Source organism: Psammomys obesus, unplaced genomic scaffold (assembly GCF_907164565.1).
Source record: "Psammomys obesus unplaced genomic scaffold, mPsaObe1.curated_primary_1811, whole genome shotgun sequence".
NCBI lineage: Eukaryota > Metazoa > Chordata > Mammalia > Rodentia > Muridae > Psammomys > Psammomys obesus.
In genome coordinates this window covers 5,063,723-5,080,184 of record NW_026591086.1, presented here as the reverse complement: position 1 = coordinate 5,080,184, position 16,462 = coordinate 5,063,723, and the positions used below count along the sequence as shown (strand labels likewise).

The 16,462-nt window shown below is 40.1% G+C and overlaps 1 protein-coding gene across 1 annotated transcript in view; it reads left to right on the top strand.

Moving 5' to 3' along the window:
- Positions 1-16,462, top strand: part of Ppp2r2a (protein phosphatase 2 regulatory subunit Balpha) — a 52,787-nt gene that overhangs the window by 16,882 nt on the left and 19,443 nt on the right. The window contains exon 3 of the mRNA XM_055609745.1: positions 14,695-14,792. Within this exon, the coding sequence (XP_055465720.1) occupies positions 14,695-14,792 (98 nt within the window). The remainder of the gene's footprint in view (positions 1-14,694; positions 14,793-16,462) is intronic.

Here is a 16,462-nt window from a genome sequence, read left to right as displayed (position 1 = left end):
CTTTCTCCCAGATAAGTCTAGGTTTGTGTCAAGTCGACAAAATACAACGAGCAGCGCAGCTACATAGGAATTTGTTATTCTCTGCTCTTCTACCTACTTTGCCAAGTAATTTGAAGTGCTTTTTAATAATACAAAACTTAAAAACAGTTTATACTAATACTTGCAGTGAGATCCAGCTCCACAGCGTTCTTCCTTTACTTCCCTGGTCTGTATTTGTATCTGTCTCTCCTAGAACTGACTAGTTCAGCCTTGTGCCGTCTTTTGTTAGAATGTAAACATAGACTCTGGATCTTTGATGACATGAAGCGTGTGAAGTAGCCTGCATTTACTTTGGGGTGTCTTATGTGAACCAACAGTCTTATAATAAAAGGCATATGAATTCTGTTTTTGTTTTTGTTTTTGAGACGGGTTCACTGTGTAGTAGTCCTGGCTATTCTGGGGCTTTCTCTGTACATCAGCCTCCCAGAGTGTGGCTTTAAAGGTGTGCACTACCATGCCCCCTTGCCTTCTTAATCTCTATTCTTAGAAGATAGAATGAGTATCTAAATTATCTTTAGGGTGGTGAGGCCTGAGGTAGAGGAGTTGTATACTGTAGGGAAGCTTTTCAGTCATTAAACCCTAACTAAATGTTTTGTGGGCTAGAATGCATTTGGTGATTAAGATTTGTTTCTCATTAAATTTTTGCACATTGCACACCACCATATCATTTCAGGGGCCTCTGTTCAGCAGTGGCTGCTTTATGCACGCTGCTGAGCAGTTACATCTTTGCTTCCTTTTATGACTGTAGATAGTATTGAAGTATGACTGAGATAACTGAGTTTTGTTGTTATCGCAATGTTAGAGTTCAGTTTATGGGGCTTGGAGTGATTGCTCAGTGGTTAAGAGCACTGGACCAGCATCGGATCTCCACCCAGTACCAGCAGTGTGTCGAGCAACAGTCTGTAACTTCAGTCTTAGGGATCTGATGCCCTCTTCTGGTCCCCAAGGGAACCGCGTGCACGTGGTATACAGGCAGGCATAATAATATGCAGGCAATACAACCCCCCAGAGACAAGGTTTCTTTGTGTAGCTCTGCCTCACTTTTTTTTTTTTTTAAATTAAACTGTAAAACTTAGCACTCAAGAGGCAGAGACAGTAGGCTTTCTGCACAGTTCATGGCTACTGCTGATTACATGGCGAAATTGTGGGTAGTCCTAGCCAGGACTACATAATAGAGCTGTCTCAGAACTGGTGCTGACAATAATAAACCAAGTTTAAACTGATTTGTTAGTTTTTGCAGCAGAGTTTTTCTCTGTGGCCTAGGTGATGTGTTACTCTGGCTTAGACCACTGGGTACTAGGGTTGTGCATGTGTACTATCACACCCGGCCTATGAATTTAGTTTGGTGACACTGATGTTTTGTTTTGTTTCGTTTTTTTAAATTCAGCAGTAGGTAGAAGTAGTTAGTAGTAGAAGAAGATATCCTAGGAATTATTGATGTAGGTGAACATAACATTGTTTCATTCAAGAGTAGAATTAGACTGTTTAGGTAGAGAAACCAATACACATTTCCTATCACTTTTTTTTCCAAAACAGGTTTGAAAGAAATGTGCAAAGTACCTTATTTAAGCAAATAGCTATGTTGCCTTGTGGTAGTGAATGGTGATCTATTAAAACAGACAAACACATTCTGAAATGCCCAGTGAGCACAACAGGGAGAGTTCATTACCCGTGGAAACCCTGGAAGAGTGCCCTAACTAAGCTGTAAGAAGCGCTTCACGGGTACTACCCAGTAGCTGGGAGAGATGACATTGCTGACTGCTTGAGTGTTTGTTGACAGGGTTGAGAGCCCCTGGAGAGTAAGGGAAGGGACCTGTATTGAGTGACCTGAGTCAAAACAGACATGGTCTATAGTGTAGGTGCTTAGGTTATTTTGAAGTAGGGATTAAAAATCAAACAGCTGGAGATCTGGGAAGGATCTCTCTCCTGGGTCCTGTGAGCCCTGCAAGATCCTGTGTTAGATCCTCTTAAACTATAACAATGCATACATCTGCCTGTGCACACCAGGGCTCTGCTGAGGCAAGAGGGGAAAGTGCTCTAGGCTTCTTCTTTGGCATGTAGCATTACCACCAGGCCATGAAGTTCTTACTGTTTTTTCTTTTCTGACCAAGGAACTTTATGTAGTAGGCAGCTTCTAAGATGGCTCCAGTGGATACTGTCCTCTGGTGTTCTGGTCCTTGTAAGCTCCTCCCTTGAATATGTGAGACCTAGCAACTGGCTCCTTAAGCGTGGCCAAAGTGATGATATACACTTAGAGATGAGGCCACCAAAAAGGCCTGGGCTGGCCCCTTTTGTTTTCTTTGAGGGAAGCCAGCTACCATTATTGTGAACTTTTCTGGAATTTATGTGACAAACTGGTTTTTCAGGCCAGCGTCAAGAAAACTGTGGCTGACAGCAGCCGTGGGAGTGAGTCTGTAGCTGAAACCTATATAGTTTTATCTTAACACCCTCTCACCTGACAACCAAATATAAAGCCACAGGAAACAACAGCTTTTATTTTGAAGATACCAATCCAGTGGAGTTAAACAGAAAATTTCCCTGTCACCAAACCTAACGTTAATTTACATCCCGCATTTGCTCATACCTTTCTTTTAAGTGAAGTCCATCACTACTGCCTTTCCAAGACATTGTCTGCCTGGCTTCTGGAAATACATCACACCTCACCAGCAGGCCCCCCCCCCCCCATCCAGTTACCTCCTTTTTTACGTGGTTCCCGCTCAGCTGCCAAGGATAAGGCTCTCAGCCCACAACCCTGGTTTTCTTTGCTTACCCCACAAGGAAACCACCTTGAGATGTCACGTATCTTTAAGTGACTTCTGTTAACTCTTGCCAAGACAATCTAGCTGCCTCTGACATTCTGTGCAAATGTCCAGTCAGAGATCTGCAAATGTCTACAGCTTTTCTTCTGCTGGGTTTGTTTTTACAACCTTGTTACTGCCCTTTGGTCTATCCATCCATCCATCTTGTTTCTGGTAGTGCTGCCTTCAGATCTCTGGCTGCCAGCTAGCTCTGACCCCTTCTCATTACTTGCTTAGTAAGAATACATTCACATAGTTATCATCACTTGAAAACATAATTTCCTTTGAGAAATGTGGTGGAGACAAGGAACTGAATTTTTAAATACACTGCAGACTAGGTCAGTGTAAATGACTATCTGATGTTTCATCTACCAAAATTGAAAGGAAAAGGCATTTTTAAAAATATACAAGTAGAAAAGAATTCACTGAGTGAAATTGCTTTTTTTCCCCTTTTGTTTGTTTGTTCTAGGCTAGCTTAGAACCCTTTACAAGAGATAATGGTATTGAACTCCTGATCTGCTGCCTCCACCTCTCTTTAGTGTTCGGATAACGCAGCATACTTAAATTGCTCTTCCTATAAACGTATGTGTGCTGTTTCTTTTAGTTCAGGATTTTTGAGGATATCAGTGGTGTAATCTTTTGAATTGGTTATCCAATGGCTTTTTTTCTTGTTTAAAGTTTTACCTGCCCTTAGATGCTGTTAAATGGGGCTTGTGAGGTACACACCTGGCTGTTAATAATGAGGTTCATTGAGACTGCAAGACAACCTGGATGTCTTCTTTCCTCTTTCCTTCTCTCCCTCCCTCTCGCCCCTCCCTCCCTCCCTCCTCCTTCCTTCTTCCTTCTTCCTTCTTAAATAAGGTTTCTGTTAGCCCTGCCTGTCCTGGACTTGCTTTGTAGACCAGGCTGGCCTCGAACTTATAGCCTTGCTCTTGCCTCTGCTTCCCCAAGTGCTGGGATTACAGATGTGTGCCACTGCACCTGACTTGACCTGGACATTTTTCTTGATGTTTATCTTTATTTTATGTTCATGTTTGAGTCAAGATTTGTTCATATCTGCCCTCTTGGCCTCTTGGCTTTTTCTCTGTTAAGCCTGTGTATTCATATAAACAGGTTTACCTGTTGGTTGTAAGAATTAAATGTTAGTACGTGGCATGAGCTTACAATAGCACTGTATTGCAATGCCTTTTGACTACAGGGTTGCTTACTAGGATTTCTGAAGCTCTTCTGCTTTGGTTTATGTGCTCACCTTCCTCCTGATTCCCAGTCTTCTGTGCTGCAGCTGATAGGGCACACGCGACTAGGTTTTTATTAGTTAAAACTTAGTGTACTGTCTGTGGTCATTAGAATAAGGAAGTACTGTAAATTTTTTATAACATCTAAAAACCTCTGTAGTCTTTTCATCTAAATTTCTTGTGTATTTGTAACCTATGAAAAATCAAATTTGAATTAAAAATGACAATCATAGTTTGTAAAGCTTTTACAAAGACATCAGTAGAAATCAATTCTGATTAAAAAAAACTTATTTTGAAAATAATTTTTTCTTGTTTTGATTTTGGAAATAGGGTTTCTTAGTGTAGCCCTGGCTGTCCTAGAACTAACTCTGTAGATCAGGCTGGCCTTAGATTCAAGAGAACCTTCTGCCTCTGCCTCCCACGTGCTGGGATTAAAGGCGTGCAGCACCACTGCCTGATGGGAAAAAATATTTTATGTGTGCTTGAGTGTTTATGCACCACATGTGTTTAGGTGCCTGTGGAAGTCAGAAATGAGTGTTAGAGCCTTTGGAACTGGAGTTATGCATGGTTGTGGGTCCCTAGAACCATCTCTTCAGCTTTAAAAGAACTTTAAAAAAATTTTCAGAATAAAAAACCTCTATAGATACTTCTGTATGATTTAGTGCCCTGAAATATTATTTTAAACATTTGAAAAAAACGTTTTAAAATGAAAAAACTGCCGTATGTGGTGGTTCATGGCTTTAATCATGGCAGAGGCAGAGGCAGGCTAATTTCTTGTGTTTGATACCAGTCTGGTCTGTATAGTGAATTCCAGGCCAGCCAGGACTACACACTGAGACCCTATTTCAAAAGTGAAAGTAAAACATCCTTGGCTGGTGACCAAGAAAGCAATAGATATGTTGTGTGGTAGGTTTTTGTTTTGTTTTGTTTTGTTTTTTGTTTGTGTGTTTTTTTTTTCTTTGTGTTGTGTTCGTATGTGCACGCACACGCATGACACCAGAAGAAATGTTTTGCGACACCATCGTATTACTGGTGATTTTTGACTGGGTCTCATTCAGTAGCCCTTGCTGGGCTGGGATTTGCTATGTAGTCCAGGGTGGCTACAAACTTGCAGCACCCCTTAAGGTATGAGCAATCACTCCTGGCTTGCATTAGGCAGCTGGATTAATTGGATATGTAGAGCTGTGAGCTAGGTAAAAGATGTTGCACATCTAGTGAAGATGTATCCAACCTTAGGTTTAGAATTTATACTCTCTTTGTAACTCACACAGCAGTTTCACACTGAGGTCTGCCTGTTAAGATGATATGTGGAGGCTCATGTGTTAGCACCTGTATCTCTCCTGGTTACAGCAGGGTATATGGAGTTGTGTTCCAAATCACACCCCTGAAAAATACTTTCTGGGCCCTAATACTTTCTGGGCCCTAATTCTCGTGGGAACAGCCAATAGTTTTGTTGAGCTTATTAAAAAACCATACTCCTTTTTACTAAGTTGGGTAAGGAAGGACTGGACATAGCAGATTTTTCCATAATTTTAGTTGGAAATCACAGAAAACTTGGGGTGATATTTTAGCCAAAAGACAATTGGAATCCTGACCATGACCAGCAGTGACACAGCCCCAGCAGCTTCTGTATGTGTGCAAAGGGGCAACAGAGCAAGGCAATTGAGATACTGTTACTTGCTAGGCTCAGACTCCAGTGTGCTAAAGTAGACTGTTTAGAAAACAAAGGCAATGGCTATACTGACCTTAAGATCCTAGGAGCAGTTAATATTTTGTTTCATTTTGCTGTTTGATAAAGGTCTCACTCTATAACCCTGCCTGGGCTAGAAATGTCTAGGTAGAGCAAGCTGGCCTTGAACTCATAGGTCGGCCTGCCTTCCTGCCTGCCTGCCTGCCTTTGTCTCCTGAGTGCTGGGTAAAGAGCCTGGAAGAGGCTGAGCTGCCTCCTCTGTCATGAGATAATGACGACAAAGTAGGAATTAGGCCGTTTTACTTTTTGTCCATCTCCTGTGCTTGTTCTATACAAATGTGGCCCTGAGGAGTCATAGATGAAGGTATCTCAGCCTTTGAGTGGTTTCCTGAATAGGACCTAAGAAGACATAGCAGCTTTATTTTTAAAAAGTACACCAGCCATCTCGTTCTGCCCATGCCCTGACAAGAAGACAGTGGAAACACACTGTCTTGTGCTCCCCTGAACGCAACAGGGAGTCAACAGTGGGGGAGGTGCTTGCCTCCAGATGCTTATTACTACCACTGTCTTCCTTCAGCCTCTCAGGTCCAAGAGGAATGAATAGTCAGTGCCAGTGGAAGTCTGTGAAGTGGGGAGAAGAAAGAAATAGTTGTGGCCTGTTTCTCAGGGGATTGTTAGTAGGCCAAGTCCTTTTATTTTTGAAGGAAAGAGGTTTCCAAAGGACACCATTCGGTCAAACCCGCTCTGCAAGGCGCAGTAGACATTGCTCCATCAAAACCAGAATTGTGGGTTCAGTGGGCTCACCCTGGGAAAAATATTGAGGACTTTGAGCTCCCTCTAGAGGACAGCAGTCCAAAAGGAGCCTCCTAAAGTTCTTCAGGGAAAGAATGGAAGTTAGCCTCCTCTTTTAGTAAGAAGTTACTGCTTTATGAATACATTATCTTTTTCTGGTGTTACAAATTACACAGGACCTATTGCCTCACAAATGCAAAGTTTCACTCAACTATGCGTGTTTGCTTGTAGTATGGAGAAATGAATTTTTCTGAAAAAATGTGGGTTAGTCATATCTAAATAGCTTTGTGGGGCCAGTGAAAATGTATCATTCCTTTTAATTGGTTTATGAGCATGTAACAAGCTTTGAGTTTTGAAAGGATCTTGTAAAATGAACAGAGAAACAGATCATCTGTTTACCTGCTCTGTTCTTGCCCCACTTCTCCAACATCTGGAAGGAGCAAGTACTGAAAGAGTACCAAATGATGAGCCAAGATATAGGCTTATGCCTAATTAAACACGTGAACAAGCTGACATTAACTTGCCTAAGCTTCAGAGTCTGGCTGACTACTGAGTTGTTTGTTCCGGGACAAAAAAGTTAGCAATGGTCAGATGTTCAGAGGTTCGTTGCCTTATGGTCTGTTGTAGTTCATCCTTTTATTCTTTGTCTATTTAATCCTCTTCGCAGAACTTGTGTGGATTCAGTTATTTTAAAATGCAGCTATAAAATGAATTGTTAATTGTTAACAATTGTTAATTGTTTAATGGTTTGAACAAAAGTTTTCCTGTGTGTGTTTGTGTGTGCTGTGTATACATATTTGTATATATATGTGCACATTTGTATACTTAGGGTAGCCAATGGTTGAGGTCAAGTGTCTCCTTCATGTTCACTTTATGTAGTGCCGGATATCAAATCCAGGACTTCATACATGCTAGGCAGTTTCCCAACTGAATTACAGTTCTCACTTTTCTCTGTAGCCTTGGCTGTCCTGGACTCACTTTGTAGATGAGGCTGGCCTCAAACTCAGCAATCTGCCTGCCAGTGCCTCACAGAGTGCTGGGATTACAGGCATCTGTCCCTCCCTCCCTCCCTCCTTCCCTCCCTCCTTCATATTTTAAAGTACGGGGAGAGAGGAATGGTGAAAACATGTAAAAGGGATCTAAAAGCCAACTATGAAGTGTCTTAATGGCCAAATGTAGAATAATTGGAATGTAGCAGAATTATATTAAAATATTAACGTACCTGTGAGGTCACACTGATAAGTGAACAAGAGGAGAAAAAAAATTTGTTTCATTCGTAGCCACTTCTTTTTAAGGAAGTGGTGTTTTAATCCCTCCTCCCTTGAAATTGGGCTGCACCTAGTAACTTCCTAAGCACAGTGGGGTCCAGGGAGTAACTTCCCATGGGAGAAACCATAGATAAACAGAGTATGTATGGACTATGTCATCAGTAAATCATGCTAATAGGATTGATTTAATTACTTTTATGCTGTTGTTGTGAAAAAGAAACAGAACACCATACCCAATCCAATGTATAGGAGGAAGAGTTTATTTTGGTTCACATTTCCAAATGGAGAGTTGTAATGGTTTGGGGGGCATGATGTCAAATGGCTGGAGCAGGAAGCTGAGAAATCATATCAATTTCAAACACAACCACAAGAAGAGAGAGTGAACTGGAAATGTTGAGACTATGAACTTTGAAATCCTATCTACAGTGACATACTTTCTCCAGCAAAGTACCACCTTCTCAAGACAGGGCTGCTTGAGCGTGTTAGGACATTTTCCACTCTGACCACAAGGAGGATGTACCATAGTAATACTGTTGACATGAATGCCATGCTAACATTTGTGATCTCCCCCCCCCCCCCCCCCTGGTCAGGAACCCACAATTGCAGCATCACCATAAAAAATTACAGTGCATTTCACAGACTCAGATCTCGGGATTTCCTGCTGAATACTGCCCAGGATTCCCAGAATTGTTGAGTTCATTAAAGACAATGGCAGTCTTGAGAAACTCAAGGGGACACTGAGGAGACTGTGCTAGGCTAACCTGGATGAGGTCTTGGAACTGAAAAGGCACAAGGGGGAAATTCAACACTAAGTTCATTTAAGATGCTCCAAGCTGCTCTCTTATCTGTGACAAATATATCATAGTAGTGCAAGGTATAAACAATGGTGGAAACTAATGAGGTGTCTACAGGAACTCCCACACCATCGTTATAGCCTTCTATAAATCTAAAGCTGTTTCTGGAAAAGGCTTGATCTCTATCAACCTTAAGCAGTTTTTGTTAAATGCTTGAAAAGTGAATCACCTCTCTTAGAAGTCTGTTTATTACTATTTACAGTTAAGCAAGAGCAGGGTATTCTGTAGAAAAGTGGGGGAAAGTGTGATAGTTTGAATATAGTTTGTCTCCCAAGGGTTCTGGCTATGTGGTCCCCAAGTGTGACTGTGCGAGAAGTGGGCCCTTGGGTATGGAACATTGTGGTCATGTTCTCAGAAACCCCTAGCTCAGTATAGTTGATGGACTCCAGGTTCTCAAGCAGAGAGCGATGGTCCTAGGAAAAACTGGATAGTGTGGTCCTTTCAAGCCTTTAATTTTCTGCATTAGAAGTTTCTTAGTAAAACAGTAGTATTTTTCTTTAGCCATTATACTCTTGTTCTTCCTAGATGGTTGGATTATCTGTTGATGTCAGAATACACGCAGACATCCAATCCTGAGCACTAAAACCATTGCCTGTTGGCAGAACAGAGCTGTGATCGTGTCTTACTGAGTAGTTACTGACTTGCAGGGGATCGTTGAGATTGGTGAAGGGAAGGAGGAAGCTTTTCAGGACAGTGAGAGAGAGCCTGGCAGCCTGAGGATGGAACAGCTAGCTAGTTCTGTTGCAGCCTGTCAGGAATGCAGATGATAGTGAGCATTTGTATCCATTTCTTAAAAGCTTGAATGTCAGGCAGTACTTGAAGAATATTATCTTCCTTTAGTGTACCCTTGAAGGCTTAAAATCCAGAAAGCATGGTAACAAGTCAATGAAACACCAGACTAGGATTACAGAATGCCTGGGATATGTTTCCTAGGTGCTAACAGATCTGTCAGGTTGACAGTGAAGATTCACCACCACAGAGCTGAGGTACTGTACCCTCTGTGGGTGTGCAACCTTGTGTGTCTGTGCAGTTACATACGTGCTGGTTGCTCTGTCAGCAGATTATTGCCTTTTGATTGCTTTCTCAGTCATTTGAGTAGTATATAGGGGATTCTGGTGTTTCCATGGAAGGGATATGCTGATAGCTTTCATATCTTACCTGTTTTCCTGTCTAAGCTCTGGTAATTTGTTTCCATTTTCCTGATTGTCTTTATTTTTGTCCAGACAGTATCAAACCTGCTTTGTGACTTTTTAGAAAACTGGTATTACATGCAGTTTTCTCATACAGACTTGCCTTTTTGGCACAGAGCCTGTACAATCATGTAATACCCTTTGCTGAGATACTAGAATAACAGTTTTCAGAAGTAGGATTATAGATTATTTTCCTTTGAAGTTTATGATAGTTAAAAGTACAATTATAGACCCATAGCAGCTGGGAACATGGCTCAACATGAGTTTGGCCTTTATTTTATTTGTTTGTTTGTTTGTTTGTTTGTTTTTTGAGGTGCAGTTTGCAGGACCCTACAACCCAGATGGTTAGACATAGTTCAGCAATTTATCCAAGTTTGAGACTTCTTCCCCTTATTTGTATTTACTTACCTGTTGGTTCTTGGGGCAAAACAGGCTCCTGTGTGCTCTTAAGAATATGCTCTACCTCTGAGCTATGTTCATTTCTGTCTAAGTTTAAAATGAGGAGGCATTTCTGCATATTTATTTGGTTTATATGCTAGGATTAATTTTTGTCTTTTATATCTCTTATTTGGCATCATTATTGTTATTGTTATTGCCACTATGTTTTTCAAGACAGGGTGTCTCTGTGTAGCCCTGGATGTCTTGGAACTCGCACTGTAGACCAGGCTGGACTCGAACTCACAGAGATCCACTTGCCTCTATGTCTTGAGTGCTGGGATTAAAGGTGTGTGGCACTACTGTCCAACATTATTTATTATTTTTAACAGGGTGATTGTATAACTCTCTAGCCTAGAGTTCTCTTTGTAGACCAAGCTGACCTCAAACAGTCCTGCCTTTATCTTCTGCGGGCTAGGATTATAAACTTGTTCTACCCTGTATAGCTTTCATATTTGTGTGTGTGGTATATTTGTGTGTACAGTATATTCCTGTCTGTGTACGCATGCATGTGGTGTGTGCTTGTATGTGGTTTGTGCAGGGGTTAGCCAGAGGTCATTGTTGGTAGTCTTGTCACTCTACGAATGATGGGATTTTTTTTGCTGAACCTAGAGTTTACCTAGACAGCCACTTGACCGACTGAGCTAAGTCCTTGGTTTTTGTGTGTGTTTGTGTTTTCTTTTTAAAAGCAGTTATTAAATCTTTATGAATACATTATTTGTGTCCAGCTTTCTCGGGCGGAAATTAGAGGTGGCATTTAGACTGTAACTACTCAGTATTCTTGGTACCTTTTATGCAGCTGCTGTGCATTAAGTGCTTAGTCACTACTAAGCTTTAAAGTTGATCTGTTTGGCGCTAGGTGCTTTGCTGAGTACAGATACTTTGCGTGTGGGGGTCGGGAGGAGTGACAAACTGAGCACTTAGACTATGGGGCTCTGCTGGATAAGGTTGAAGTCAATTGTTTCTGGGTAGCCATTTATTTGTGGGGTTCTGAACTCCCCTGACCTGGATAATTCCAGGTCTTATAAGGAGCTCACATAGGGCAGATTACAGGCCAGACCCTTCCCCTGATAAGGAAACTGTTCATGCAAGCATCTAGGAGTTCTTTGAAAGGCCCCACCTACTAAGGATCTTAGTCCAGTGGTGACCTTCATTTGTATTTGGAGATCCTGCCTCCCTCCCCTATAGGATAATTAAGTGCTATATTTTTCTTTTTGTGATAGGACCATTTAAATATCCCCGACTCCCTGACCCCAGTGAATCAAACACATTCAACTTCAGAATCCCTCCCTCTGCTAAGGGCTTATATTGCCCTTGGTTTCACATGGATAAAGGTATACAGGTTTGCATCTTCTTAATTCAAGACCATCTGAAATTAGTCATTTATCCTGCCCTCTGGACCCCTGGGCCTTAGCCCGCACACCTGTGCTCAGTATAGCAGCTTGACTAAAGCTACTATAGCTATACGCTTTGGTATCTGCTGTAGGCTTTGGAACACCTAGCTTCTTCCACTGTCACAGAGGATCTTCTGCTAAAAGAGCTAAACTGTAACACTCTGGAACCCCCCCCCCCCCACAAACACACCCACTTAACACGCTTGGGCCTCACCCAAAAGTGCTCTAGCAGGGAAACCTCGTTCTCTGTCCTGAAGCTGAGTTCCAGGACCCTAGCCGGAATCCAGGCCCCCTCTGGATGAATGACATTAGACAGTATGCCTTTGCTTTCATTCATGATTTACAGAATCCTGTGCTGCTCCTGTAACCATATGGCTGCTAAATTTGAATCCTGGCCTTGACTCTTGACACTTGTATGTAGCTTTAGCTCTAACATACGTGATCTCTAGAGCTTTTCTTTGTTCTTTTGTACATGGAAAATGAAAAACAATACAGTAGTGCTATGAATAGGAAATTAATTTATTTATTAAGTGCTTACATGATACATTGTTTCCAAATATCTTTGTCTGTTAACATGTTTGGTGTAATTGTAGATACAAAAGCTGTTTATTAATGTAAGTATCCAATTCTTTACATAGGAGAACTAGAGTTGTTAGGCATTCTCTGAAGATGGCTAGATAGTAAATACCTTTAGTTTCAGTGTTTACTATTGGGCTCCAGGAATATTCTTATGAAGAGAGTTCAACCTGTGACTACAAGTACCTTTCATATCTCTTATTTATCTGGTATTTAAAATATGTTCAGCTTTCTTCTGTTTCAGAAATCTTATATCTGTACTGGTTGGTTTCTTTCAAATTGTTTCTTTGGAAAGTCATCCTTATATACAGTTACAAAACCAGCCAGTAACTGTGTGGCCTCAGCTCAGAGCTGAAGTTAGAAAATTATAAGGCTGAGAATTTGGTCCATCAATGTACAGCATTTGTTAATTATTACAGTTTCTGCATGCTACAAGTAGATATGTTTTTCCTTCGAGCTTTAAGCAAGTGTTAGAATTTGGAATTCTTTGGTGTCTGATCATCTTATCTATTTATTATGCCATACAAAGGCCCTTCAGAGTAGACAAGAAGAGGCGAGGTAGTAAAAATAGACTGCTAATGCTGCTGCTGTCAGTCCCACCAACTTCATTCCACCCCCAAAAGAAGTGATTATTTTATCTGCAAAGGGCAAACCTGAATGATAAGAGTTTAAAAAGGAGATGAATTGATGTACAAACTGATGATGCCTTTTAAAGACTTCCTTTTGTTGCATAATTTATAAATCTGTGTGTCTAAAATTTGCTGTGTAAAGCTGGTGAGTGTTAGGGGGCCACTCTTTCCACTAATCAGGTTAGAATGTTCTAAGATTAGACTAAGTAAGAGTCTTGACTGTAAAGTAACATTTTTGTTTTCAGGAAGATTTCTTTTAAAAGAGTGTTTTGGTCTTTGCCATTTCTTATGAGAACATAACTCAATGTTCTGTACTGGGCCATATATCGGATTTATTGTAATGATTCTGACAGTGGTTGTCATTGTTTTTACTTTTATAAAACATGGAATAATTACTTAAAAATAGTTCCCAAGGTTGGTAGCTTTCATGACACAATTATGTTTTCAATCTGTTTGTCATAATGGTGTGTATTCTAATTAACGTAATTCTTTTTGCACCAAAGAGTGTATTAATGACTTAGGAGAGTACGATTTGGATTTACGACTATAGAATGCTATCTGAAATTATTTTTACATTAAAATTGCTTCCTCTTCTCTAATACCTGTGTTAGATGCTTATTACTGGTTTTTGTTTGTTTTTGAGGCAGGGTCTTGTGTAGCCAAGGCTGGTCTTGAAGTCCAGATCTTGTTTGTGGCTTCTTTCTACCCTAGTTTTGAAGGCTTTTGAGTTTGTATAAACAAGCCTAGCAGCAGAGACACTTACTTGCTTAACATACTTGAGTCTTTTTTCAGAGTTTGACTCATAATAACCCTTCAACATAACAAAACCAAAAATGTCATGTTCATTGAAAGTACATAAATAAAGCCAGGTGTGTGGTGGCATATATCTAACTCCAGCAGTTAAGAGGCTGAGGGGATAAGATGGCAAGTTTGAGGTCACCTCGAGCTACTCAGCTAGTCCTTGTCTTAGAAAACCAAACCAACAAATAGTATTTAAATTAGAAAATCATGTTCAATGATGTTATCATAGAATACTTCAGGAAGTGCAGGAAAGAAAGTAGGTTTTCAGGAATTCAAGACCAGTCCCACCAACTGGCCCTTCAAGATGGTTCAGTGGGTGAAATGCTTGTAGTACAAGCCTGGAGTCCTTAATTCAGCCCCTGGAAACTATGTCAAGATGGAAGGGGAGAACCCATTCTACCTACTTGCCCTCTGACCTTTACATGCACACTTTGGCATATTCACCCCTCTATAAGTCACATATACATATGGTGATAATAAACCAAACAATGGGCTAGAGAGATGGCTTAGAGAATAAGAGCACAGGCTGTTCTTCCAGAGGTCCTGAGTTCAATTCCCAGCACCACATGGTGACTCACAACCATTTGTAATGACATCTCCTGCCCTCTTCTGGGGTGCAGGCGTATATGCAGGCAGAACACTGTAAACATAATAAATAAATCTTTTTTTAAAAAAAAGTACCCAAACAACACCAGCAAAAAAAAAAAAAAAAAAAAAAAAATAAATCTCACAAATAAGTGGTTGACTTTTGCATTCACAAATAAAGTGAAATATTTACAAACCTCTGACATTTATTATTATACTCCTCATTGGTAGGATAGTTTCGTGTTGGTTTATTTGGGGCATTTTCCCCTCCAAAATTAAGGTATTAAGGGGGGGGGGGCTTTAGGTCTCTTTGTTTTTGATGCATAGATCTAGAATGTTGTTAGGAACATCCTAAGTGAGTTGGGGGACAAAAACTGATGTCTTTTTGTTTTTGTTTCAATTATACAGCAGATATAATTTCTACAGTAGAGTTTAATCATTCTGGAGAATTACTAGCAACAGGAGATAAAGGTGGGAGAGTTGTCATCTTTCAACAAGAGCAGGAGGTAAGTAGTGAAAGTTCAGTGTCTCCTTTTCAGTTTGATCTTGAGACTGGAGTTTGTGCTGGAGAAATCCAGTTTTAAAGCTGAAGCTCTAAAATCTGAGTAAATATTCTGTCTGCAGATAGCTCGTGGCTTCTCTTAGCTTTGTGTGTGTGTATGTATGCCTTTGTTGCTTTTATTAGCAAACCCATTTTAATTGTAAAAACCTTCAGTTAGAGAAGAGGGTAGGAAGTAGTTGATTAATCCAAGATTTAACTGTATTTGAAGCCTTTACCCTCAGTGGTAAGTTGACCTCCTCTGAAGGCTTAGCTGCTCTTTGTAATTGACGGTGAGGTTGACTGGAAGAAAATCAACCAAATTATTTTATGATCAGTTCATACGCACAAAAACTTTTACTAGATCTTAAATGTTTACATTGCACTTGCACGTATTTGAATGGATGTAATTAATGCATCAACACAGTACTAGCTTTTAAATTTTTATGCTGTTCCCTTTCCTCTTTTAAAAATGAAGTTTTAATCCAGAAATTTTTATGCTGTTCCCTTTCCTCTTTTAAAAATGAAGTTTTAATCCAGAGTCTATGGTTAAGTACATTCCAATTTTTTTTTCCCCTTTTACAACTTATGCACACTTGTAAGTCAGATTGACAGGGTTTCTCTTAAGAATTTTGAATGGACAGTTTGTCATACTTGATATTTCCAAGCTTAGTCCAGTCATTTTACATCAAGGTGTAATCTTTAAGACAATTGGCTTTGAAACATCTGTCCCTGTTTGTAACAGACTCAAAGAATTTAATGTTGATAAACTGCAGGATTTTACAAATGTCTAAATCAAAACACAGGGTAAGGTTTTAAAGGATTGTAAAATTCCTTAAATAAACAAAGAATCTAGTAATAATACGACTACTTTGCACTTCTATAGCGCCTTTGACCTGAGGATCTCAAAGTGCTTTAGAAACACTAATGAATTAATCCTCACAACACCCCAGTGAGGTAGGTAACTTAATTTTAAAAGAAATGATTAATAGTGTCTGAATAGAAGATGCACAAGCACTAAATATGTCTCCTTTTACTTTAACCGTTTGGCTGGAAGAAAGAAGAAAAATATCAAGCTTTTGCTTGACAAAGAGTGATCTGGTGGGAAGGGAGGCTGAATCAGTTTTCTGTTTCTGGATTTGTTTGGAGCCAGGGTGTCAGGTAGCCTTGAACTTATTGTGTAGCCAAGGGTGGATGGCTTTGAACTTATGATGACCTTACTTCCACTTCTGGAGTGCTGGCATTATGGGCCTATACCACCATACCAAGTTTTATTTTTGTTGGGGATGGACTTTGTACATGCTAGGCAAGCAGTGAGCCACATCCCCAACCATTTGTTTTAGCTTCAAACAGGTAGAAACTTGAATGTAATTATCTTTAAAACGAGATGAAATGGGACTTCCTTCCTCCCTTAACAAATAAAAATGTCAAGCTAGAAATAGAACAACCAATCTCCAGAACTTTTGGCATGTTCATTCTTTTGTTCATTCTTTTTTTTTTTTTTTCTGCCTTTTGTGTTAGATCACTTCAAAATTTGAATGTTACTTTAGAGTAGGCATTCTCTGCCCTTGAAAGACCATTTGTTTATGTATGTATGTATGTATGTATGTATGTATGTATGTATGTATGTATGTATGT